This window comes from Lissotriton vulgaris, chromosome 1_1, assembly GCF_964263255.1.
Source record: "Lissotriton vulgaris chromosome 1_1, aLisVul1.2, whole genome shotgun sequence".
NCBI lineage: Eukaryota > Metazoa > Chordata > Amphibia > Caudata > Salamandridae > Lissotriton > Lissotriton vulgaris.
The window spans coordinates 951,549,471-951,573,416 of NC_141685.1; the positions used below are offsets into that span (position 1 = coordinate 951,549,471).

Sequence of the window (23,946 nt, forward strand, 5' to 3'; positions counted from 1 at the left end):
GAGCCTGTTACGGCATCTAAAAAATATAACAGCGTGTACTAGTCTTCTCAGCGCTCACCCTTGTTTTAGGTGATAGATGACCTAATGCGTACATAAAAATGGATAGAGCGGAAGAGCACTCTTTATCATACCATACTGTAAGCATGATGTGACAACAAGGAAAAAAGGGAAGCAAGGTCCACGGCCTGGGTTTCTGATAGTCATCATGTGACCTACCAAGATATTCCCTCTGAAGCCCTGAAAGTCAAAGGAATCCTAGATGTTAAAGTTCTCCCAATCACGTTGATGGCGCAGCTAGGATGAGGAAGGCCTCTCTCCCCCTCTGATGTTCCTTCATAATGCATGGGCCATACCGCTGACATTTAGGGTCCCTCAATGACATCATGGGACCGTCCAAGACATCATGGATCAGAAGTTAATTCCATAGATGGAATAGATAAATCCAACACCACAGAAACAAGCTTGAGCATGTCTGCTAAGGAGGCGCTCACTGCCGAGGCAAGGCCAGGGGAGGAAAGGAAGCCCGAGGACTAATCCACTGGCTTCACCTAATGCAGATAGCCAGTTGCCCTGCAGGGGAGACTGGATAGTGTCAGCCATGGGGTGTGGGGGACCCCAACTATGCACCATCATCTCCCATATCAAGTTCCTCCAAAGAAAAAACCTAAATGGGCACCACAGAGAGAGGCCAAATCTCCTCGGGTGGTGGCCATTCCACCACGGTTACGGCTAGTTCAGCTTAAAATCCTACATTGGATGTATATATAACCGGCCCCCGGCTAGTACAGATGGGAAGAGTGGAATCAGGTGACTGTCGCAGACGTTGTGGCCAGATTGGTACCTTTTTGCATACTATATGGGAATGCACACTCATTCAAACGTATTGGAGAGAAATACGCGCAGTGATGAGGGCTGTCTTTGCCGTTGACATTTACCCTCAAGCACGCAGATGCTTATTAAATATATGGGAACCGACCCACCTCACTACCTTTCAAAAGCAATGGGCCACTCTGGGCTTCATGCTCGCCAAATGAAACATTGCTCAGGTCTGGGGAGCAGCTACCCCCCCTACTCTGGAGGCATGGGAGTCTAGTGTGGACTGGTGTATGTTTAGAGAAAAGACGGTGTATACTTCTCGAGGCTGTCCCAAAAAATGGTCCCACATATGGTCTCCATGGAACTCCTATCGTGGAGACATTTGCGCTCCCCCACAAAGTATTGAACATGACTATTTCATTCCTCCTTGAATGGTCGTTACTGTAAGTGTAATGTGTAACGATGTTGCCTCCAATTGTCATGCATATATGACTATTAAGCTAATTCTTGTATGCTATTATGCCGATGTTGGTTAAATAAAAAAAGATTTAAAAAAAAAAACTACTACGCAACCAGTAAAGCCGAAGGAGGAGGCCGCGACTTCGACCTCCAGCCTTCAGACTTAACTCGGGGCGTCAATAGTGAATGACGTCCACAAGAATGGCTTTGGGAATGGGCCACCGAGTGGGTCATGGAGAGAGAGGGAGACCGAGAATTACGGGAGGACTTAGAAGGCTTCGACCGCACTGCCACCAGGAGCTTCCTCCGATGTTCCCCAAGCACCTTCGGACAAAGTTGAGGGCAGGAGTCGCATTTGTCAGCCTCATGGTGTAATCCCAGGCACCACATACAAATCGAGTAAGGGTCTGCGGCCGCCATTTGCCAACCACAGGACGCACAAGTCTTGAAGCCTGAAGACATAGGTAGAAAAGGCACACTATTCCGTTGACGAGAAGTTGAAGTAGGCCGAAATATGGCCAGAGGTACCACTATCCGATCCACGTTGAAGTATGGGAAAGAAGAAACGGACATCAGCACAGCAGGGGAGGGCTTATATGGATTCCGTCAAAGTCACATTCGGTAGTCACTAAAGAGTCGCTCATCGATGCGCAGAGGTACTGCTGTGAAAAATTTCCAGATTCAGTCTCGTGCCTGGGGAGAATTCTACTGTAAGGAATCTGCAGCTAGATGTCTCTATCAGATACAGAGGTACTTAGTTCAAGAGCAACTGGCAATACCGAGCAACTGACAAAACCAGTGACAGACAAAGACCATACCCGTAACTGTAGGTCAGAGGAGACCACTCGCTGCTCCAGCTCCTCCACCCACTGAAGAATAGTCAAGTCCACTTCCAGGGCCCGTTCTGTTGTTGACCACTTCTGCAATGCGTCCAGACTCACAGGATGACCTGCTTCAGGGTGGAATTGAAAAATTGGATCTATGGGCGACACAATGCACAGAAAAGCATTAGGATGATGAACATTTCTACAGTCTCAATACCATGATAACTTGATTCTGGCTTTAGGAAACAATGCAGGACACACTTTTCTAGTAAAACTAAAGCAAAGCATGCTCTCTATGTTACTATGGTTAACAGTTCACATTTCATTTGAAAGGATGTCACCTAATGAGAACGCAGTTTACCTGCTGCTATGATCCAACAAGTGAAGTGGCCTACTCCCAGGATACAAAGTACTGCCAGAAAAAAATAATTTCTAATGACAATTCTACTATTCCTGCCACATAGCTCTTAACAGCACAGCCTAGGTGTGATGCATCAATATTGATGGATGTAGCCTAATCATGTTTTGACTAACTATTGTTCAGCTTGAAGTATCTGGTTTCTTAATCCCAATTTACAACTGAGGAATAAAGGTAAAATAAGGAAAAGTAACAGCCTGCAATCCCAGTTCTCTGCCAAGGGTAATGTCTCTGAATCTATAAACATTACAAGTCCTTAACAAATACTGGCAATGGTAATAAGTCTGACTTGATTTCCGAGGGGGGCAAGATGGCCGCTACAGCGCTGTAGAGTGAAGTCGCACATCACTCTCTCTCCTGCCTAAGACCAAGATGCTGGTATCCTGAACGCTGATATGCAGCTATACGGCGGGCTGACGCACATCATTACAGGAGGTGTTAATAGAAATAGTGGAAGAGAGTGCTGGCTCAAACAAGTGGTTCTATCAGTTCTGCAAGATTGGAGGAACTATCGGAGGAACTTCTGGAGGAGCTTAGTCAGAGCCACTACAACAACCTGTGCGATGTCACATCGCACAAAACAGGAAAAGGAGAAACCGCCGATTACAGCCGGTACGATTAAAGGTCCGACACTACGAGACGGATCAGGCCCAGGAGCGATACCAAAGATGCCACTTTCAAGCAAAAAACAGAATCCTACATCCAGCGCATTATCGAAGGCTCAGCAGAAGAAAGCAGAGCGAGCCGAAAAGAAACCGGAGCCAAGGCTGACCGACTGGGGCGAGCAAGGCGCAAAAAGAGCTACAGCAGGATGTCGCCTTGACCGGGAAAGAAACACACAGATCGCAACGGGTAAACCTCCCCCCCAAAGATACCATCGCCATGAGGCAGCCTACCTTAACGGAGTCCTTCTCAACCAAGGCATTCCCCAACCCCCCGACTCTCGACGAGGAGACAACCGGCGGCATGAACCAGCTGCCCGTGCTGAACGCCGAAACGGAGAAAGCCGTCCTCGAGGACGTAAGCGTCACGGTTGCCGGGCAACCGGCAGAAACGTCCAAAATTACCACGCATCTCGCGGAGAGCGACGATCTCGCAGGGGAGGAGTAGTCTAAACCCATGGTGAGCGGGGGAGAATCGAGGGGGGCTGGAGATGCTTTGGGGGCACTTGAAAGGCAGAATAACACACAGATGCTAGATGCCTTGCTATCAGTTGAAGCAGGGCTGAATATTGACAAGACTCAGACTTTGAAATGGGGGAGTATGCCAAGTCTGGACTCTCAGCAAGAGCGGGCTGGAAGCAAGGGAACCAGAGGAGGCTCTCCTGAGTTCTTTTCCGTTAACGACGGGTCAGATTCTACTAGCGTAAGCGACCATGAGGGAGAAAGCTCCACGGATGTTACAACAGGCTCAGATAAGAGCAGAGGCTCCAGGGACAAAAGTACGCAAAAGAAAAAGAAACTGGTGGCAAGACGTAACGGAGGGGTGTCCCCGGGCAGCATGAATAAAAAATTATCATGGGATTACTCAGCCACTTCTGGGGTATACCAAGAAAGCGGTCATGGAGAAGGGGCAAGTGGAGGGCCGACGATAAGGCCTACACCTCAGAATGTTACAATGGAGCTGATGTTCAATACATTAAAGCAGATACAGTCTGAGGCTAGGACGGAAAGTCGGAGAGCAAGGCGAGATACAAAAAAAATCCAAGCATCAATCAGAAAGATAAACAAAAAGTACGAAGAAGTTGAGGAGAGGGTTTCCCAAGTGGAAGAGCGAACTGGGAGATTGGAAGACGAGACAACGGATTGGCAGGATTTCAAAACTGAGCAAGGAAAGATTGTGGAAGATCTTCAATGGAAGATTGAAGACTTTGAAAACCGCCAGAGGCGGAACAATGTGAGACTCCTGGAACTAGAAGAAGGGGTGGAAGGGCAAGATTCGAGAGGGTATGTCATTAAACTCTTGAATGGGGCCTTCCCTGACTCCCAGTCGCAGTGGGAGACGGAAGTCCAGAGAGCTCACAGATTTCCACTGACAGCAAAGAAGAAACGAGGGGGCCAACAAGATGCACTTCCTAGGGCAATGCTTGTGTTCTTAGGGAATTTCCTCGCAAGACAGGAGATTATGGACAGAGCCAGGCCAGATTCTAGGAAAACATTATGATGATGTTACATTTTTTGCAAGGCCTAACTTCTGTCACGTGACAGTTGAGAGAAGATGGAAGCTAAGGCAACTGATCACCCCTTTTCAGAAACAAGGCGCGGAGGCATACCTATTGTACCCAGCAAGATTAAAGATTATCAACGGGGGCAGACCAGAATGTTCTTTTCAGAAATCAAGGCAGGGGAATTCCTAGCGGAACTTACAGAACAGCATAGGGGGAGGAATAATAGAGGGAGAATCCCACCCAAAACACCATAGGAAATATATAGGAAACATATAGGTTACCAGCATAAAATGAACAGGATAAGGTAGTAGGCATGGGTAGGAGAGAGAGGCGACACTACAGCCTATAGAGGCTACACATAGGTCATACTTGACCTATTTGCCCGTAAAAGGGGGGGGGTGGGATCTCAGTGGGAGGGCGGAGGGCAGGGGGGAGCAGGGGGATAAGGATGAATGTTTGGTAAATACAGCACGTAAGGAGGAATTACACAGACACAAGGTTTTCGGGATAAAAGTATTGCACACAAGGTGTGACGGGAGGATTAACTGGAATATCCGAAAGGGAAGACATAATAATTTTAGATGGCATTAAGGATCGCCTCTATAAACGTCTGCGGGCTAAATGATGGGGGGGGGGGAAGAGACAGAAAGTGGCTGCTATGTTAAGAATGCTGAAATTAGACATAGCCTGTCTTCAAGAGGCGCACATAGAGGGAAACAACAAATATGTGTTAGATCAAATGGGCTTCGAGGTAATCACATACACTAGTCAAGAATCTAAGACAAGGGGGGTAGCCATATTAGCTAAGAAGGGGGTTTTCAAAACTAAGAGAAAAAAAGAGGATCAATGGGGGAGATGGGTTATGATTGAGGGAGAAGCAGCGGCAGGATGTTGCACTATTGTTTCTGTTTACTGCTCCACAGAAGATGATCCAGAGGTTTTTGAATTTTTAGACCAAGAGCTTTCGTTGCCGATCATATGTTGTGGGGATTTTAATATTAACGCTTTGACGGGTTTGGGTATGACGGGAAGGGGGATATATGCGGGAAGGAAGAAAAAAACTTGTAAAGCTATTTGTAATCTAGCGCATCACAATGCACTAGTTGATGTGTGGGCTCAGAAATACCCACCTGGGACGGGGAGCACTTATTATTCGGCCCCACACAGGATGGTGGCTAGATTGGATTACTTTTTGATATCTAGTTCCTTGTTAGATATTGTCGGATCATAATCCGCTCGTGCTAACTATCCCACAGGGTACTGGGAGGGAAAGAAAGCTTTATACCTGGACTTTTGAGAGAGGGCTTCTAAAAGAAGAAAATGATGTGAAGAGAATGCGAACTTGGATCAGACCATTTTGGGAGATTAATAGAGGCTCAACCTCAGCTGGTACTATCTGGGATGCTTTTAAGGCTGGTATCAGGGGGGAGACCCTATGTTACACGCTTCAAAGGACTAAGAAGGAGAAAGACGAAATGGATATGCACATCACAGCACGGGTTTATCCCAGGGAAGGGGGCCACACAGCACACAAGGCAAATGATCACTATTTTAGATGCTATGGAGGTTGCAGGGGACCCTGTCGCGGCTGTATTTCTGGATGCAGAGAAGGCCTTCAACAGGGTCTCCTGGAACTATCTGTGGGAGGTAATGGAGTGGTTTGGGATTGGCAATGGCTATATTAAGGCAATTCAGGCATTATACTCAGAACCTACTGCTAGAATAAGAATTAACAAAGGCTACACTGAGGCAGTGCAGATAAAGCGTGGGACAAGACAGGGATGCCCAGCATCTCCGCTACTGTTCGCCCTGTACATTGACCCTATTTTGCGTAGACTGGAAAAAAACTACATGATTTCCCCAGTTAAGCTACATGGCAAAAGTTACAAAGTATTGGCGTATGCGGACGATGTGTGTGGTTCCGTGATTCTGAATTGGGTTCGATAGTTCCGAAACTCGATTTATAAAGATTGTCGGAAATGAACGATCTTGGTGTCAGCAGACCGCAAATGACGAGTCTAACGTGTCTGAGTGTTTTCGTATGAATCTATATAGGAGAACACTCTGTATTTGAGGATTTCGTTTGAAGCCTCGGGTTCCATTTTGTAATGTGGCAGCCATCTTGTATGGTTGCCCTAACATAGGCCCTATGATTGTGGCCGAACGAGTCCTTGACACGTACGCCTTAGCTGACTTCTGGTTGACCTGGCCGAACTGACTCCTCGTCTGGGACGAATCCTGCTGAGCCAGTTCCTTGTTCAGCAGCTGCACTGATAAAGATCAAAGCACAGGACATGGTCCGATTTTATGGCCCACCGTTCCCACTCCTTTATCTCCTTTTCATCTGTTTCTGCCTTTCCTTTACGACATGCTCATCGATCTGGGTTGAAGGTTTTATGATGGGTTTGTCCGGCCTGATCTTACAGGAAACTAGCATATGTGCGATCGTTTTGGTGGGCTGGACAACGGAAAGTGGGATTAACTTTGACTGTCGTGATTCGCTACTTTTTGAAATGCTACTTGCTCATTGGTTTGTTTTGTATGCACCGAATGTAAATTGTAATGTTGCCAGGAGCGTAATTTGCGGCATAAAAGACCGAGTTTTGTTCATTGAGATGGTGCAGTCTCTGTCAAACTACCCGTGTGTACTTCGTAGACCTCTGTCCCTGGTTGCAACCATTAAACTTTGGTCTTTGACGTCATCGAGAAGTATCCCGTGTCTCTGTTTGCCAAGACAGGGGAATCCGGGGTCTTTGGGTGTTGCCCTGACACCACTGGGTCAGCGGTACCGGTCCAAGCCAGAGGTTCGTGAGGAGCTTTCAGTGAAAATTCTAGAGGTTGGCCAGCCACTTCAGCGACCCCTGTATGTCGACGTGGTTCCGAAGGTCTTTGCTGCGAGGTTTCCCGCGTCCCAACAGCTACAAAGGACTGCTGCCCTGGCTGTCGCCCTGTTTTGGAGCCTTAGACGTTTGTAGAGCGAGACGATTGACGGGTCTTCTGGTGACGCCATCGACAACTCAGTTAAGTATAAAGGGAGCGTATCCTAGTTCTTAGTTTGTTTTGTATCCTTTAGTGCATAGCTTTGATTTGGTACCTGCAGGCCCCAAAGCCAAGGGATTTGTGTATTCACGAGTTTATCTATTTTAGATTACCCTTGTTGTTTGAAGCTAGACTAGTGAGCAAGATGCCTGGTTTTAGCAGTTTTAGGAATTTGTTTAGTTGTGGTACTATGAGGGATTCCCGGTTAGAGGATTCGTGTCCGGTTCCTCCGATCGGAACTCCTACATACGAGTTGTACGTGAAGCATGGAGTAGGTCCTATTAGCTATAATGAGATTTGGGTAAAATACACGAAGGATGACGGTGTCCTACAGTTGCCCCGTTATGGTAGTTTCGAGACAGAAGTCTTAGATAATCTTGAAGTGAAGTTGTTTAAGAAGAAAGCCCGGCCGGCGATGTTTGACTCTTTCCGCATGTGGCGAAAGGAAGCCAAACAGAAAGAAATTAAGTTAGCGAAGAAGAATAGAAAGGGTATGTCAATGGTGCAAGCCGCCGTTGCGTACAGAAATGATGAAGACGAGAAAGACAGTGAGCAGATGCTTAGAGTGAGGAAGTTAGCGGTAGACAGATGCTACCCAGTTTTGCCAGCTGAAGAGCAGAAAGACGAAGAGGATCTTGTGAAAGACCCTTTGATGTCGCATTTGCTAAATTCACCACCACCTTATGTGCAGAATGCTACGGCACCACCACAGCCTATTGTGGCCGTGCAAGCTCCTGTTGCTTTGCCTCCTGTTATTCCTCCACAGCCAGCTCCTTCGTTGGTTGTTGTTCCTTATGCGCAGCCTTCTCAAGGACTGCCCACTTTGCCTGTTCCTGTTACTACTGTTTCTATGCCTGTTTCGACTATGGATCCTACTACTACTGTTTCGTCTCCTCTTGTTTTTCCGACTGTTCCTTCTCCTAGACAGCGGATGACCGCTGCCTTTTCTAATTTTCTGACTCCTATTTTGGGACAAATGGGTATGTCTCCTATGAGAGAGGGTAGACAATCGCGTAGCCAATTGCCCGATACAGATGAGCGAGTGGTTCTTGACCATATGGCACGTAGATGGGTGACGTATAAGTCCCAGTACGATCTAGAAGGTATTATGGATGTTTTCCGACAATGGGAAGCACCAAAGCAGCGTTATGTTTTTGATCTTATGTGTGCGTTTCTCCATGAACATTGGATGTATGAGTTGGGTAGAGTTCCTGTAGAATTGTCCCGATTGCGTTCGGAGTTTGCCAAAGGAACGATTGTGAGTCTACCCGATGTTGAGAAAGCGGTATCGACGTTACTGTTGCTCCGTAGCGATGTTCCTACTGAACAGTTGTTTGAGCCAGATTCGTCGGTTAGGAGACATGCGCGTCAATATCCGATGCGAGAGGTTCCTCCAGTATGGAGACCTGCTGATGCGACTGCTGTTCCACCGGTTCAAGCACACTTTCAGCGTGTGTGGGTTCATGTACCATGGAAGCGTGCAGAAGTTCTAGCGCTTAAGCAGACTTTACCAGATCCGCGAAAGAATCCGGCAGGATATTATAAAGAACTTGCGCAAACTGTGAGTTTGTGCGTTATGAATTTGGCGGACATAGATATGCTCTTTGGGAATGTTGTTCCACAGTCTATTTGGAATGTCATTCGACATACAGATCATGATCATGAATTGGGCGATTCGTGGGTGAATCTCGCTGCAGCAAACAATAGACAAGTTGGAGGTGCTAAGCCTGAAGATGTTATTACTGAACTTCCTGGTAGGATTATTACTTTTATGAAGACTTTAATGCCTGAAGTCCGTGTTAATTGGGACAAATTGTCAGCTTGTAAGCAGAAGAAAGAAGAGTCTGTTTCAGACTTTTTCTCGCGTTTTGAGGAAACGTTTGTTGATCATAGTGGTCAGGATATGGCTACCGAAGGTGGCCAGAGATTGTTGATAAATTTGTGCACAATCTTCTTCCTGAGTTGTGTACTAAGTTCAAGGATTCCGAGAGTTCTTGGACTGTTTATACTTCGGCGCAGATTCTTGCTACGGCTCAGTATTACGAGAATAGGCGTAAGGATGAGTTAGAGAGAGCGGATAAGAAGACTAAGGAATTGAAGACCAAGGTTCTTCTCCAACAAGCTTATCCACCTCGTGTTAGTAATCAGCGCAACTATCAGCAGCCTCAACAGTATTCGAGGAACTCGCAAAGAGACGAGACTCCTCAACAGCCGCATGTTCAATATGGGCCTAATCAGTGTGCATATTGTAGAGAAGAAGGCCATTATAAGAATAGTTGTCCGGTTTTGTTGCAACGTGCCAACAGTGCTCCTGGTGTTAGAGGTAGAGGTGCTCAACAAGTGCCTAGAGGTAGAGGTCGCGGACAGAACGCTCGCCCTTTGCCTCCGCAGAATTCAATGAACAGTTTTGACCAACAGCAGAATTCTTCGGGTAGGTCTACACAGTACTACGTAGATGATTACTATGTTGAAGGTGATGGAGAACAAGGTAATGATTGTTAGGACAGCCATGGACAAAGAGAGGGAGTTGTTTCAGTTCCGGTAGATCAGAGTGGACCTTACGTGGAAGTGATTGCATCAGGTGTGTCAGAGCCTTTTCTGCTAGACACTGGTGCTACGGAGAGTTCTATTATGCATTCTGAACTCCCTGGCGCACCTTTGTCTGGCTTCAATAATGTTTCCATAGGTTTTTCTGGCGCCCCCGTTATGAATCCGATTTCCGTTCCATTGCCTCTTTCTGTTGGTCCTCGTAGGTTTGAAGCACCCCTTCTTTTGACTACAGGTTGTAATGAGAACTTACTAGGCCTTGACTTGTTGAAGAGATTATATGCAACTTTGTACTGTTCTCCGTCAGGAGTACATCTCATCTTAGGTAAGAATGTGATTTCTCCAATATATGTCTCGAAAGATTGTCTTCCACTTGAATTGTCCTCTTTACCAGACTCGTTGTGGGCTACGGGTCCAAATGATGTGGGCCTGTTAGACATTCCCCCATATGTTGTGACGTTGAAAGCAAATGCTCAGTTACCACGCATTCCGCAATATCGTATTTCAAGTGATGGTGAGCGAGCGCTCTTAGCGATCATTTATGATCTGGTTGACAAGGGCGTTATTGAAGAGACTCGAGGTAATGTGTGCAATAGTCCGGTTTTGCCTGTTCTGAAGAGAACTGATTCTTCACAGCCTCCTGTATATAGGTTTGTTATCAACCTTCGTGAAGTGAACAAGATCGTTGTTCCGCAATTCCCTGTTGTACCCGACATTACTGCGTTACTGACACTGATTCCAGCTTCTGCTACCTGGTTTTCAGTGATTGACTTGAAGAATGCTTTCTTCAGCATCCCGATTGCCATAGAGAGTAGAGATATCTTTGGATTCTCTTTAGGAGGACCAAGTTTCCGCTTTAAGCGCGCTCCTCAAGGTTATTGCGAGAGTCCATCAATTTACAGTCAAGCTCTGAAGACGCAACTTGACTTGTTGGCCTTACCTGAAGGTGCGGCACTTATCCAGTATGTTGACGATTTGTTGGTCGCTGCCGATACTGAAGACATATGTAAGGATGCCACTGTGTCCTTGTTGTCTCATTTGTCCGATTACCATCACAAAGTTTCTCTTTCCAAACTGCAATTTTGTCGCCAAGAAGTGACCTACTTAGGTCACCTCTTATCGAAGGAGGGAAGGAAATTGACCCCAGAAAGAATACAGACTATTGCGGGAATGAGTGTCCCTACGACACAGAGAGAAGTACGTGCGTTTTTGGGTATTACGTCGTACTGTAGACAGTGGATCCCAAATTTTTCTCTTTTAGCGAAACCCTTGATAGCTCTTACAGTTAAGGACACTCCAAATCCGATTCCTTGGACTGATGAATGTCAAAAGAGCTTCTCTGAATTACGTAATGCATTGTGTTCGGCTCCTGTGTTGGGAACTCCCGACTACAGCAAGCCTTTCACATTGTATGTCCATGAAAGAGAAGGATGTGCATTGTCGGTTTTGACCCAACAATTTGGCGGGAAGCAACACCCATGTGCGTACTTTTCGTCAACTTTAGATCCTGTGGCCAGAGCGTTGCCGAGTTGCTTGAGAGCAACTGCAGCAGCGGCTGTGTCGATTCGACAATCTGCTGGTTTGGTTATGGACAATATGCTAGTGGTTATGGTTCCACATGCAGTGAATACCTTGTTGAATCGGACGAAGACACAGCACATGACTAGTGCTCGGTTGTCAGGGTATGAGCTTACATTGTTAGCAAGCCATGTGCACATCAAGAGGTGCAATACCCTAAACCCGGCTACATTGTTGCCGATTTCACTTGAGACAGATGATGATAGTGAAGAGCAACACGATTGTTTCTTGAGAACTGAAGAAGAGACGAAAGGGAGGATAGATCTGAGAGATACTCCTCTTCCTGATTGCAATGATGCCTTGTGGGTTGACGGCTCGTGTTTTAAATTACCAAATGGCGATACCACTGCAGCATATGCCGTGACGACTTTGCATACAGTTGTCGAAGCTGCACGTATCCCGTACAATTCTGCTCAAGCGGCGGAATTGATTGCACTTACGAGAGTATGTGTGTTGGCAAAAGGGAAAAGAGTGAATGTATATACTGACAGCCAGTATGCCTTCGGAGTGGCTCATAGCTTTGGACGATTGTGGCATGAACGTGGATTTTTAACATCGCATGGGACGAAAATCCAGCATGGGCAACTGGTGAATGAACTTCTTGAATCTCTTACGCTACCTTTGCAAATAGCGATTGTGGAATGCAGTGCCCATAGAAAGATTACGGATGATGTTGGTCGTAGTAATGCGTTTGCGGATGAGGTTGCGAAAGAAACTGCTAGGAATGTGACGAGTCGAATGTATGTTGTGGGACCAGCGAGATGGGTTCCAGAGAAAAGCATGTGCGAAGACACTATTGAGAGCGTGAAGATCATTCAGAGTGAGGCTTCGGAGAAAGAGTTGGATGAATGGAGAGAGAGTAAGGGTAGGTTGGATTCGAATGGTTGTTGGACTGATTTGTCCGAACATCAAATATGGTTGCTGCCAAACGCGTATGTGCTTCCAGTTGTTACAATGGCACATGGATTGGCACACATTAGTGTGAAAGGGATTTGCAAGTTGTTGGCTCCGGTTTGGCAGAATGTAGGAATACTTAAATGTGCAGAGAATTTGGTTAAGAATTGTATGGTGTGTTTGATGCATAATCCTGGCAAGGGAACTCCAACACCAGCTGGTCATTTTGCTCCTCCTACGTATCTGTTCGAGGCTTTGCAGCTAGATTTTATCCATATGGAAAGATGCAACAACTTAAAGTATGTGTTGGTAGTTGTTTGCTCTTTTTCTAGATGGGTAGAAGCTTACCCCCTTAAGGACAACGCTGCTTTGTCCACTGCCAAAGCTCTGATAAAAGAATTCTTCCCTAGGTTTGGATTGCCGAGAATCATTTGGAGTGATAACGGAAGTGAGTTTGTGGGACGAGTGATGAAGAGAGTGTGTGACTGTCTCGGAATCAGGCAGAAATTTCATGCTGCAAATCATCCCCAATCAGCTGGTTTAGTCGAGTGCTATAATGGCACTTTGAAACTAAAATTGGCCAAAATTCAAGAGAGCACTGGTTTACAATGGCCAGATGCTTTGCCATTGGCACTTTTGTCCACCCGAATGACTGTGCACTCGCGAATGGGTTTGAGTCTGTATGAGGTTGTGTTTGGTCGCCCGGCGAATATTTGGGGCGTACCAAGACCAACGAGATTCAGTGACCTAGAGTACCCTGTTTTGCTTGATTACTTGCGTGAATTGACAACTAAAATGAGTGTTTCACGCCAACAGGTACACAATTCCCTTCCGCAAGCTACAGAAGATCCAGGTCACCCAATCGAACCTGGTTCTTGGATTTTTGTGAGGAACTTCCAACGTACGAAGAACGAACAGCCCCGTTGGACTGGACCCTACCAGGTCCTGTTGTCGACGAGATCTGCGGTGCGAGTTCGTGGGAGGCGCTACTGGATTCACGGCTCCCACACGAAGAAAGCACCCTTACCTTTACCGTATGATAAGTGGGTTCAGGATGGTCTCGCAGATTCAGAAACTGAGACAGTCCCGAAATTTGTTACGTTCAGTGATGCTCGTTTGATTGGGACTAATTCAGAGTTGGAAAGTGATCGTCTTTTGCAAGCATCAATACCTCCTGCAGAGCGGTTGGACACTACCGAGCCTCATCTTTTGTTTACTGATCAAGAGCTACCTGGAAGAGACAGATACAATTTGAGATCGAGAACTAAGGACAAATAAAGTTAATAAAGTTGATTTTTTTTAATGTTTGCAGGTTAACTCTCCACCAAGGATCTACGTATTTTTGTTTTTCTGAGCTGCCATCCGGTTCTTGCTGCTAGGGTCGCGGTTGCTACCAGTCTTGGGAGTGTAAGTCTGAGACACTAGGTCTTGGGTTCTGTTGGACCGAGGCAGCCTTCCTGGGTGCAGCAGAGGCACTCTCAAGCAGAATCAACCAACCACCGCGGGCAGCAACTTTAGTTTAGGATGGATTTCTTTGAGTTGGAGAGACCTGTGCAGACACTGACTTTTAGAAAACGCATTTGCAAGATAATGTCGAAGAAATGTTTTTTGATACCATGCATACTTTTACTACTGAGTTTTGTGATTTTTATAATTGGTTACATAGCATTTGTTTTTAAAATGACGTTTAATTCCACTGTGCAACCTTCACCTACTATTTCCTCTCATTCTTTCCACCCTTTGCCTGAATATGAGGTAGTCAGACGTAAGGAGTTCGCTAATAATTCCTTCATACAGCTTTTACATCAGCATCAGTTAGTGATCAATACAACAAACTGCTGGATCTGTGGTTTGATGCCTCATACAACCGATAAAGGAATTCCTTATTTGGTCTTGCCCTTTAGTTTGAATGGTTCGATCCGAGCTTACAGAACCATGTTTATATATGCCCACAGTGTTGACCCCTTACGTTCACCGAGAGATAATCCGAAGAATAGTCCTATAGCTGGAGGCATAGTCGACATGATTCAAGGGACTAATACAGTAGAGACTATTCCGAAAGACGAGAGGCAACCATATAGTGGTTGGAGCGTAAATGGATATGGAGTGAGTGAGTATTAACCAGCGTGCGAAAAGTCCTCTACCGATCTGGATAGTGCCCCATAAGGGTTACTATTGTCTGCAGGGCAACGGTAAGAATCCGAAAGCTCAGTTAGGGAAGAGCGTTTGCGCTGAAACTTACGTGTTTCCGTCTGAGTCTTCCCCAGCGTTCTTAGCTGCCAAGGGTACCTACTTTGGTTGCTACGACAAAGCATACACATGGTTGCCCCATGACTTTACAGGCACATGTTTTGTTGCCTTTCTGTTACCCTCCACTTTTACAGCTGCGGCAGATTATCACAAGATGAGACTTGCTAGAGGTGTCTTTAGCCAAGAAGACACTGCAGGACAAGAGTTGGGTGATTTATTTAAGGGTTTTCTGCCGTTCTGGGGACCTGTGGCTAACAGTAGGAATATTTGTCAGCTTACGAGAGTGGTTGAGTACACCATAGTTGAGACTGCCGGTACTCTTGGTAACCTGACTGCTGAGCTCCAGTCGGATAGACTTATGACACTTCAGAATAGAGTTGCCCTAGACGTTATTCTAGCAGATCGAGGGGGAGTTTGTAGATTGATTCAATCGAGCTGCTGCGTTTTTATTCCAGATAATGCTCCGTCAGTCTTCCAGGCCATTTCCAAATTGCACAAAATCTCCGATTCTGTCCATCTGGACAAAGGGGATTGGTCTCCGATGGGATGGTTATGGGGATTGATATCCACTTGGGGTTGGAAGATTTTGATGGTCATTGGGACGGTCTTAGCGATTCTGTTCATGTTCTGTCTCTGTGTACAGTGTGCTCCGGCTATTTGTGGCCTTTGTGCTACTTTGTGCGTACGGAAGCCTGTCCGGAAAGAGATACATAGTAATAAGATGATGCTACAGCAGCATATCAATGACTTGATGAATATAGATCCGGATTCAGATTAAAATGGGTCTGGGTTTATTGCCTATGATAGGGCAAAAGGAGGGTCTGTGGTTCCGTGATTCTGAATTGGGTTCGATAATTCCGAAACTCGATTTATAAAGATTGTCGGAAATGAACGATCTTGGTGAACAAGTTACTTACCTTCGGTAACCATATATCTGTAAGAAACAGTAGTTCGTATTAGATTCCTTACCTTAGAATATCCCCAGGCGTCAGTCTGGATCCGGAAACTTTTGCGTAGCAGTACCCCTGCGCGTCGGTAGGCGTCGTCTGCAGGCGTCCCCTGCGGCTCCGCGTCCGTCGTTGGCGTCGTGATGACGTCGCTAGAGTATATAGATGCCGCCGCCGCGCGCTGACGTCAGTTCTTTGCCCACAGCTTTTCCGCGCCAGAACACGCAGAGCCATGTGAGAACCAACACTGGTGCCATTTGAAACTAGGGCCCTGAAAGGTCCTTAACCCTAGGTATCAGTTCGCAGAACGGGGAGGATGGGTGGGGCGGTAAGGAATCTAATACTAACTACTGTTTCTTACAGATATATCGTTACCGAAGGTAAGTAACTTGTTCATCTGAAAGAAACAGGTTAGTATTAGATTCCTTACCTTAGAATAGATACCCCAGCAATACCAACCCCGGTGGTGGGTCTGCGAACCAATACAATCCTACACCAGAAAGTTCTGGAGGACAGACCGGCCAAAGAAGCCATCCCTCCGGACTTGACTGTCCAGGCAGTAGTGCCTCGCAAATGTGTGCAGTGAGGCCCACATAGCCGCCTGGCAAATGTCCTGCAAGGGGACTCCCCGACCCAGGGCAGTGTTAGCCGCCGTGGCCAGAGTGGAATGGGCCCTCAGCCCAACAGGAGGCTCCTTCCGAGCCAAAGAGTAGCACGCTTTGATGCACAGAACGACCCAACGAGAGATGGTCCGTTTATGTACCGCCCGTCCCTTCTTCGCACCCACGTAGCCAACAAACAGTTGGTCATCCACCCGGAACTGGCGTTTGCGATCCATATAAAATGAAAGCGCACGTTTTGGGTCCAGACGATGGACCCGTTCTTCATCCTTTGAAGGATGCGGAGGCGGGAAGAAGGAAGGGAGGGTGATGGACTGCCCGATGTGAAAAGCAGAGACAACTTTGGGCAGGAAAGAAGGTCTTGTTCTCAGAACCACCTTATCTGGATGAATGGACATGAAAGGAGGTTTGACAGAAAGAGCCTGGAGCTCACTCACCCTCCTGGCAGAGGTGATGGCAACCAGGAAGGCCGTCTTTAAAGTCAGGAGATGGAGAGGACAGGAATGAAGTGGCTCAAAGGGAGCACACATCAAGAAGGTTAGAACCAGGTTCAAGTCCCACTGAGGCATCACAAACGGAACAGGTGGATACATGTGTGTGATGCCCTTCAAGAATCTTGTTACAATGGGGGACTTGAACAAAGAAGGTTGATCAGGCAGCCTCAGAAAGGGCAGAAAGGTAGCCCTTGATAGTGCCCAGAGCAGAGCCCTGCTGGGCAAGAGAAAGCAGGAAGAGAAGAACCTCAGAAAGAGGGGCAGAGAGAGGATCCACAGCCTTTGCTGTGCACCATGCCACAAACTTGTTCCACCGACAGGCGTATACCGATTTCGTGGAGGAACGCTTGGCTGCCAGAATCACATCACAGACTTCAGGAGGCAAGTCAAATGGCCTCAACTGCTGCCGCTCAATCTCCACGCATAGAGGTGGAGGCTGGACAGGTTCGGGTGGAGGACCGTCCCCTGCTGCTGCGACAGAAGGTCCACCTGAAGGGGCAGGCGGATCGGGGGACCGACTGACATGCTGAGTAGCTCGGGATAACAGTACCTTCGAGCCCAGTCCGGAGCCACAAGGATGGCTTGGGCCCGGTCGCGCCTGATCTTCTTCAGCACTCTGGGCAGAAGTGGTATAGGGGGAAAGGCGTATAACAGACCGCAACTCCACTCGTGCCGAAAGACGTCGCCGTGCGAGTGCCGTCTTGGAAACTCCAACGCGCAGAACTGATGACATTGCGCGTTCTCTTCTGTGGCGAATAGATCTAACCAAGGCTCTCCCCATTGCCGAAAGAGGCCTTGCGCCACGTCCGAGTTCAGACGCCATTCGTGATCCATCGAGCACCGACGGCTGAGTTCGTCCGCCCTGGCGTTCAGAGAACCTGCCAGGTGTTGAACCACCAGAGTCACGCCCTGACGTTCCAGCCATTGCCAGAGGCGCAGAGCCTCCTGGCAAAGGGTCCACGACCCCACCCCGCCCTGCTTGTTGCAGTACCACATGGCGGTGGTGTTGTCCGTGAACACCTGCACTACACTCCCGTTGACAAAGGAGAGGAATGCTTTCAGTGCCAAACGAATCGCCCGGAGCTCCAACAAGTTTATATGGAGCCGGGACTCCGCCGGAGACCAGATGCCTCTGATCTCTGCCTCTCCCAGGTGGCCTCCCCAGCCCTGGAGGGACGGGTCCGTCACAACAACGTGCTCCGGTTGGGGAAGGGAGAGGGATCTGCCTCTGACCCAATTGCGGTCCGTAAGCCACCACTGCAGTTGTCTTGCAGTGCCCTCCGAGATCAAGACATGGTCGGACAGATTGCCCTGATGCTGGGCCCACTGAAACTTCAGGTCCCACTGCAGAGCCCGCATCCGCCACCGGGCGTGATGCACCAGAAGGATGCAGGAAGCCATCAGCCCCAGTCAACCTGACCGAAACCCCGGGATAACGGCTGAAAGATTGGAATCAAAGCCTGTATATCCCGGACTCGCCGTTCCGGAGGATAGACCCGAAACTGCGCCGAGTCGAGAACCGCTCCGATGAAAAAGAGCTTCTGAGAGGGACACAGGTGTGATTTCGGCACATTGATGGAGAACCCCAGCTCGTGCAGGAGGTCTGCCGTCATCTGACGGTGGCGGGCGACTGTCTGGGGCGAGCCCGCCTTCAACAACCAGTCGTCTAGATAGGGGAAGACTGAAACCCCCAATCTGCGCAGATGAGCTGCGACCACCGCCATCACCTTGGTGAACACCCGTGGGGCGCTGGTAAGGCCGAAGGGGAGCACGATAAACTGAAAGTGCTCGTGGCCTACCGTGAACCGCAGGTAACGCCGGTGGGCCGGCAGGACGGGGATGTGAAAATACGCATCCTGCAAGTCCAACGCTACCATCCAGTCTTGCGGGTCTAGAGCAGCCAAGACCTGAGCTAAAGTCAACATCTTGAACTTCTCCTTCCGGAGGAAGCCGTTGACGTTCCTTAGATCCAAGATAGGACGTAGGCCCCCTTTGTCCTTCTTGGGTACTAGAAAGTAGCGGGAATAGCAACCACGTCCTACTTCTGGCCCAGGAACGCGCTCGATGGCCCCCTTGGCCAAGAGGGCCGTAACTTCCTCCCTCAGAAGTGCCAAGTGGTCCCCCGACACACGGTGGTTCTGCGGCGGCATGGCTGGAGGAGTTGTTTCGAAGGGGAGGGAGTAGCCCCTTCGGACGAGCTGCAGAACCCACCTGTCCGATGTTATTGTGCGCCAGTGGGAGAGGTGATGGCGAACCCTGCCCCCCACCGGCGTCACATGGGCCTGAAAGCACGGACTAGGAGGATTTAGTGGCAGATGCTGCGGGGGAGGTGTGGTCTGACCTCGCCGCTGTCCCCGACCGCCACCACGGCGGTTTCCACGGCCGCCACCGCGTTGATAAGTCTGTTGCAGCGCGTGGCTGGCAGCACGTGTGGGACCGCCCCTTCCTTGGCCACGAAAGGAGCGAAACGAACCCGTTTGCTGGTGCTGGGTCGAGAGACCCAAGGACTTGGCCGTGACCCTGGAGTCCTTGAAGCGCTCCAGCGCGTGGTCCGCTTTGTCGCCAAACAGGCGACTGCCATCAAACGGCATGTCCATTAAGGCATTCTGGACATCTGCCGAGAAGTTGGCGGATCTCAGCCAGGCGTGGTGACGAATCGCCACCGTCGTGGACATCGCTCTGCCCAGCGAGTCGGTCGTATCAAGACCACACCTGATGGAGTATCTTGCTGCGTCCCGGCCTTCAATCATAGCCTTGCCGAGCTTAGCCCGTACCTCCGGCGGGCATTCAGGCAGCAGGTCCGCGACCGTATCCCACAGAGAGTGGGTGTAGCGGCCCAAGAGGCACGCAGTGTTGCAAGACCGCAGTCCCAGACTCAGGGACGAGAAGACCTTTTTGCCATATTGGTCGTACCTCTTTGATTCCCTGTCGGGCGGGGCCGACGGGAATGCGGTCTGGGAAGTGGAGGCCTGGATCACCAGACTCAGGGGTGGGATGGGTGGGCAGAAACTTGGGGTCGTCTGAACACGGACGGTGGCGTCTGGCCACGTTCCTATCAACAGGCGAACCTGAAGCGGGCCTGGACCGCGTGCCCAAAAGAACGTCAGTTAAGGCCTCGTTGAACGGCAGCAGTGGCTCCTGTGGGCATGACTGCGGTTTGAGGACCTCAGTGAGGATGTTAGTCCTCACGGCCGCGACGGGGAGCACAAGGTTTAAGGCCTTGGCAGCCCTCATCAACACCACTGAATAAGCAGCCCCCTCCTCCGTAGCCACGGTAGGAGGCGAGACAAAGCCAGGGTTGGGGGAGTCATCCAGACCACTGGCGTCACCCAAGTCACCCGTCCAGTCCATGTCGTACTGACACTCGAGTGTCAGAGGGTCCTCAGACCCCTCCCACTCCTCTCCGTATTCTACATCTTCACCATATTCGGAATCAACAATGTAGACCGGCTCCTCGGGGTTCACAGGCCCCATTGGCGTCGGACGACGCTGGTCCGACTCCGCGTCCGGATTCGGAGAGGGAATGGGGACGGCGCCGCCCGGAACCTGCGCCGGTGCGTGCGGGGGCGGCGCCAGGGGTTGCCCCGATGGAATCGGCACCGGAGAGGCCGGTTGAATAGCCGGCGTCGACCCTGAGGGCCCCTGCGGCGCCGGGACCGGAGCCATCGGCGGCGCCGGAGCACCCGACGGCGTCGAGGCAGGGGCACCCGAACCGCTAGGGCCCCCGGACGGGTTCACAGGGCCCGAAGGCGCCGCAGAACCCGCCGGAGGAGAAAGAGCCCTCATGGCCATGAGTAACGCCTCCATCTCCTCGGGCGACGCGCCCTGCCCAGGGACGGCAGGGTATGGAGCAGGCTGCGTCGGCGACTCACGTGGAGCCGCGGGGGTGGGGCCACCCGAACCCCCGGCCGCATCACGCGAGCGTCGGGGGGGAGTCGGGGGTACGATGACGACGCCCGACTTCTTGTGCTTCCTACCTGAGGAGCCAGATGAATGGTGACGACTCCCGGAGCGCTCGTGACGGCTCCGCGACCGCTCCCTCGATCACTCCCTTGACCTCCGGCCGGACCGGGACCGCTCTCGACGCGGGGCCGACACCCGGAGCTCGAGCAGCTTGCGGGACCGCTCCCGCCTAGCCTTATTCGTCAAGGCCCGGCAATCGACGCAGGCGTCCACGTCATGGTCGGGGCCCAGGCACCGGAGTCGGTGATGATCCGTGACCGACATCGTCCGGTCACAGTTCTTAAAACCGGGCATCCTACCGGCACCGTAAGAGTCAAAAAGATCAAAAGATCAAAAACTTGGTCAAAAGACCGGAGTACTGCACTTCTCGGATCTGCGCTAACTGGCGCGGAAAAAGAAGAACTGACGTCAGCGCGCTGAGGCGGCGTCTATATACTCCAGCGACGTCATCACGGCGCCAACGACGGACGCGGAGCCGCAGGGGACGCCTGCAGACGAAGCCTACCGACGCGCAGGGGTACTGCTACGCAAAAGTTTCCGGATCCAGACTGACGCCTGGGGATATTCTAAGGTAAGGAATCTAATACTAACCTGTTTCTTCCAGATGTCAGCAGACCGCAAATGACGAGTCTAACGTGTCTGAGTGTTTTCGTATGAATCGATATAGGAGAACACTCTGTATTTGAGGATTTAGTTTGAACCCTCGGGTTCCATTTTGTAATGTGGCAGCCATCTTGTATGGTTGCCCTAACATAGGCCCTATGATTGTGGCCGAACGAGTTCTTGACACGTACGCCTTAGCTGATTTCTGGTTGACCTGGCCGAACTCACTCCTCGCCTGGGGCGAATCCTGCTGAGCCAGTTCCTTGTTCAGCAGCTGCACTGATAAAGATCAAAGAACAGGACATGGTCCGATTTTATGGCCCACCGTTCCCACTCCTCTATCTCCTTTCCATCTGTTTCTGCCTTTCCTTTACGACATGTTCATCGATCTGGGTTGATGGTTTTATGATGGGTTTGTCCGGCCTGATCGAACAGGAAACTAGCATATGTGCGATCGTTTTGGTGGGCTGGATAACGGAAAGTGGGATTAACTGACTGTCGTGATTCGCTACTTTTTGAAATGCTACTTGCTCATTGGTTTGTTTTGTATGCACCGAATGTAAATTGTAATGTTGCCAGAAGCGTAATTTTCGGCATAAAAGACTGAGTTTTGTTCATTGAGATGGTGCAGTCTCTGTCGAACTACCCGTGTGTACTTCGTAGACCCCCGTCCCTGGTTGCAACCATTAAACTTTGGTCTTTGACGTCATCGAGAAGTATCCCGTGTCTCTGTTTGCCAAGATAGAGGAATCCGGGGTCTTTGGGTGTTGCCCTGACACCGCTGGGTTTTTTGTAATAGTATCGGTTCCGAGAAAACCCAGTACCTCATTTGGCCATCATTACAAATAATCCAGAAAGGGCTCTCCCCGAGATAGAGAAGGAGGCAATATGCTTTGGAGAAATTTTAGGATACCGGATTAATAGAGAGAAAACGCAAATAGTTCAGAACAGCGTCGACATATCAAGACACCAGAGTGGTCAGTGAAGCAACATATTTAGGAATAAAAGTCACTGCAGATCTAGACAGTCTAGTAGAGCTTAATATGAGACCCCTATTAAATAAAGTAAAGGAAAATACCGAAAGGATACATAAACTACACTTGACCCTGATGGGTCGTATAAACGTGGTTAAAATGATCACATTCCCAAAGTTTTTGTATTTGTTTAGAGCCATTCCTTTGTTTTTTGACCATTTATGGTTCAACAAAATAGAAGCAATAGTAAACACATTTATTTGGGCACAGGGTAAGACCAGGAGAGCCTATCGACACCTTACACTACCAAGGGAAAAGGGGGGATGGGGGGCACCCGACTTTAGGTTCTATTACTGGGCTGTAGCTATGCAGTATTTCCAGGGGCTAATTGGGAGCGGGGGAACAGAGCAAGGGAACGCTACACCTGGATTCACTAATGTATACATTGCACTGCTGGGTGATGGGGCTGAGAACGGGTTTCTGAACACAATTGATTTTAGCTATTTCAAACACACAAGATTCAAGACTTTAAGAGCTGCTTATAACATCTGGAAGACGATCTAAAAAAAAAAATGGGGTTAGGCAGGTACAATAGTTATACACGTCTGTATACGAATCATTCTCTACCTGGGGATATTTTTAGGGATTCGGTTATGAGGGATTGGGACAATAAAGGGATTAAGAAGATTGGGAACCTCATGGACCAACAGGGGGGTATCCTGCAGTTTCAGGAGCTCCAAATAAAATTTAAGGTAGCAAGCAATAGCTTCTTTAAATATCTTCAGATAAGAAGTTATCTTTTAAATAAACAGGGGGGTGCACTGGGCTTCGGTACATGTTGCATAATGGACTACATAGAGCGCTGCACTCACTGCACAATCCGACAGTTATACGCAGAACTATATGCATATAAAAGCGACAACAGGGCTAAATTTGCCACGGAGTGGGCCGAAAAAGTGGGATTACAGCCGGAGGGATTTCAGCTGTCCTTAGATTTGGGCCGTACAGTGTTATGCTCAGCAACTTTACAGTCACAGCATTATAAGACCCTGTATTCGCTCTACCATACCCCAGCTAGAATTGCAAAATAGGGAGGTAACACATGAATAACATGCCCACGCTGCGATTCAACGAATGCAGACATTGTTCACATGTTCTCACAATGCCCACAATTGTATTCCTTAAAAAGCGATATTGAGCATTGTATTGATGGATCATTGGGTCTAAAAATTAAGCTCTCAGATGAGTTATTATTGCTGGGGGTGCTGGTAGGGATAGAGGATATCCCTGTGGAGTTTATGTTCATGGTAACCCCAGTTTTTCGAATATGTATAGCAACATCATGGCTCGACA

The 23,946-nt window shown here is 49.0% G+C and overlaps 1 protein-coding gene across 8 annotated transcripts in view; it reads right to left on the reverse strand.

The window, feature by feature from the left end:
- BAZ2A (bromodomain adjacent to zinc finger domain 2A) overlaps nt 1-23,946 on the reverse strand; it is a 1,275,716-nt gene that overhangs the window by 275,106 nt on the left and 976,664 nt on the right. For all 8 annotated transcript variants that reach the window (XM_086959424.1, XM_086959462.1, XM_086959400.1 and 5 more), the window contains one exon: nt 2,094-2,254. In XM_086959424.1, coding sequence (XP_086815550.1) covers nt 2,094-2,254 — 161 coding nt within the window. The remainder of the gene's footprint in view (nt 1-2,093; nt 2,255-23,946) is intronic.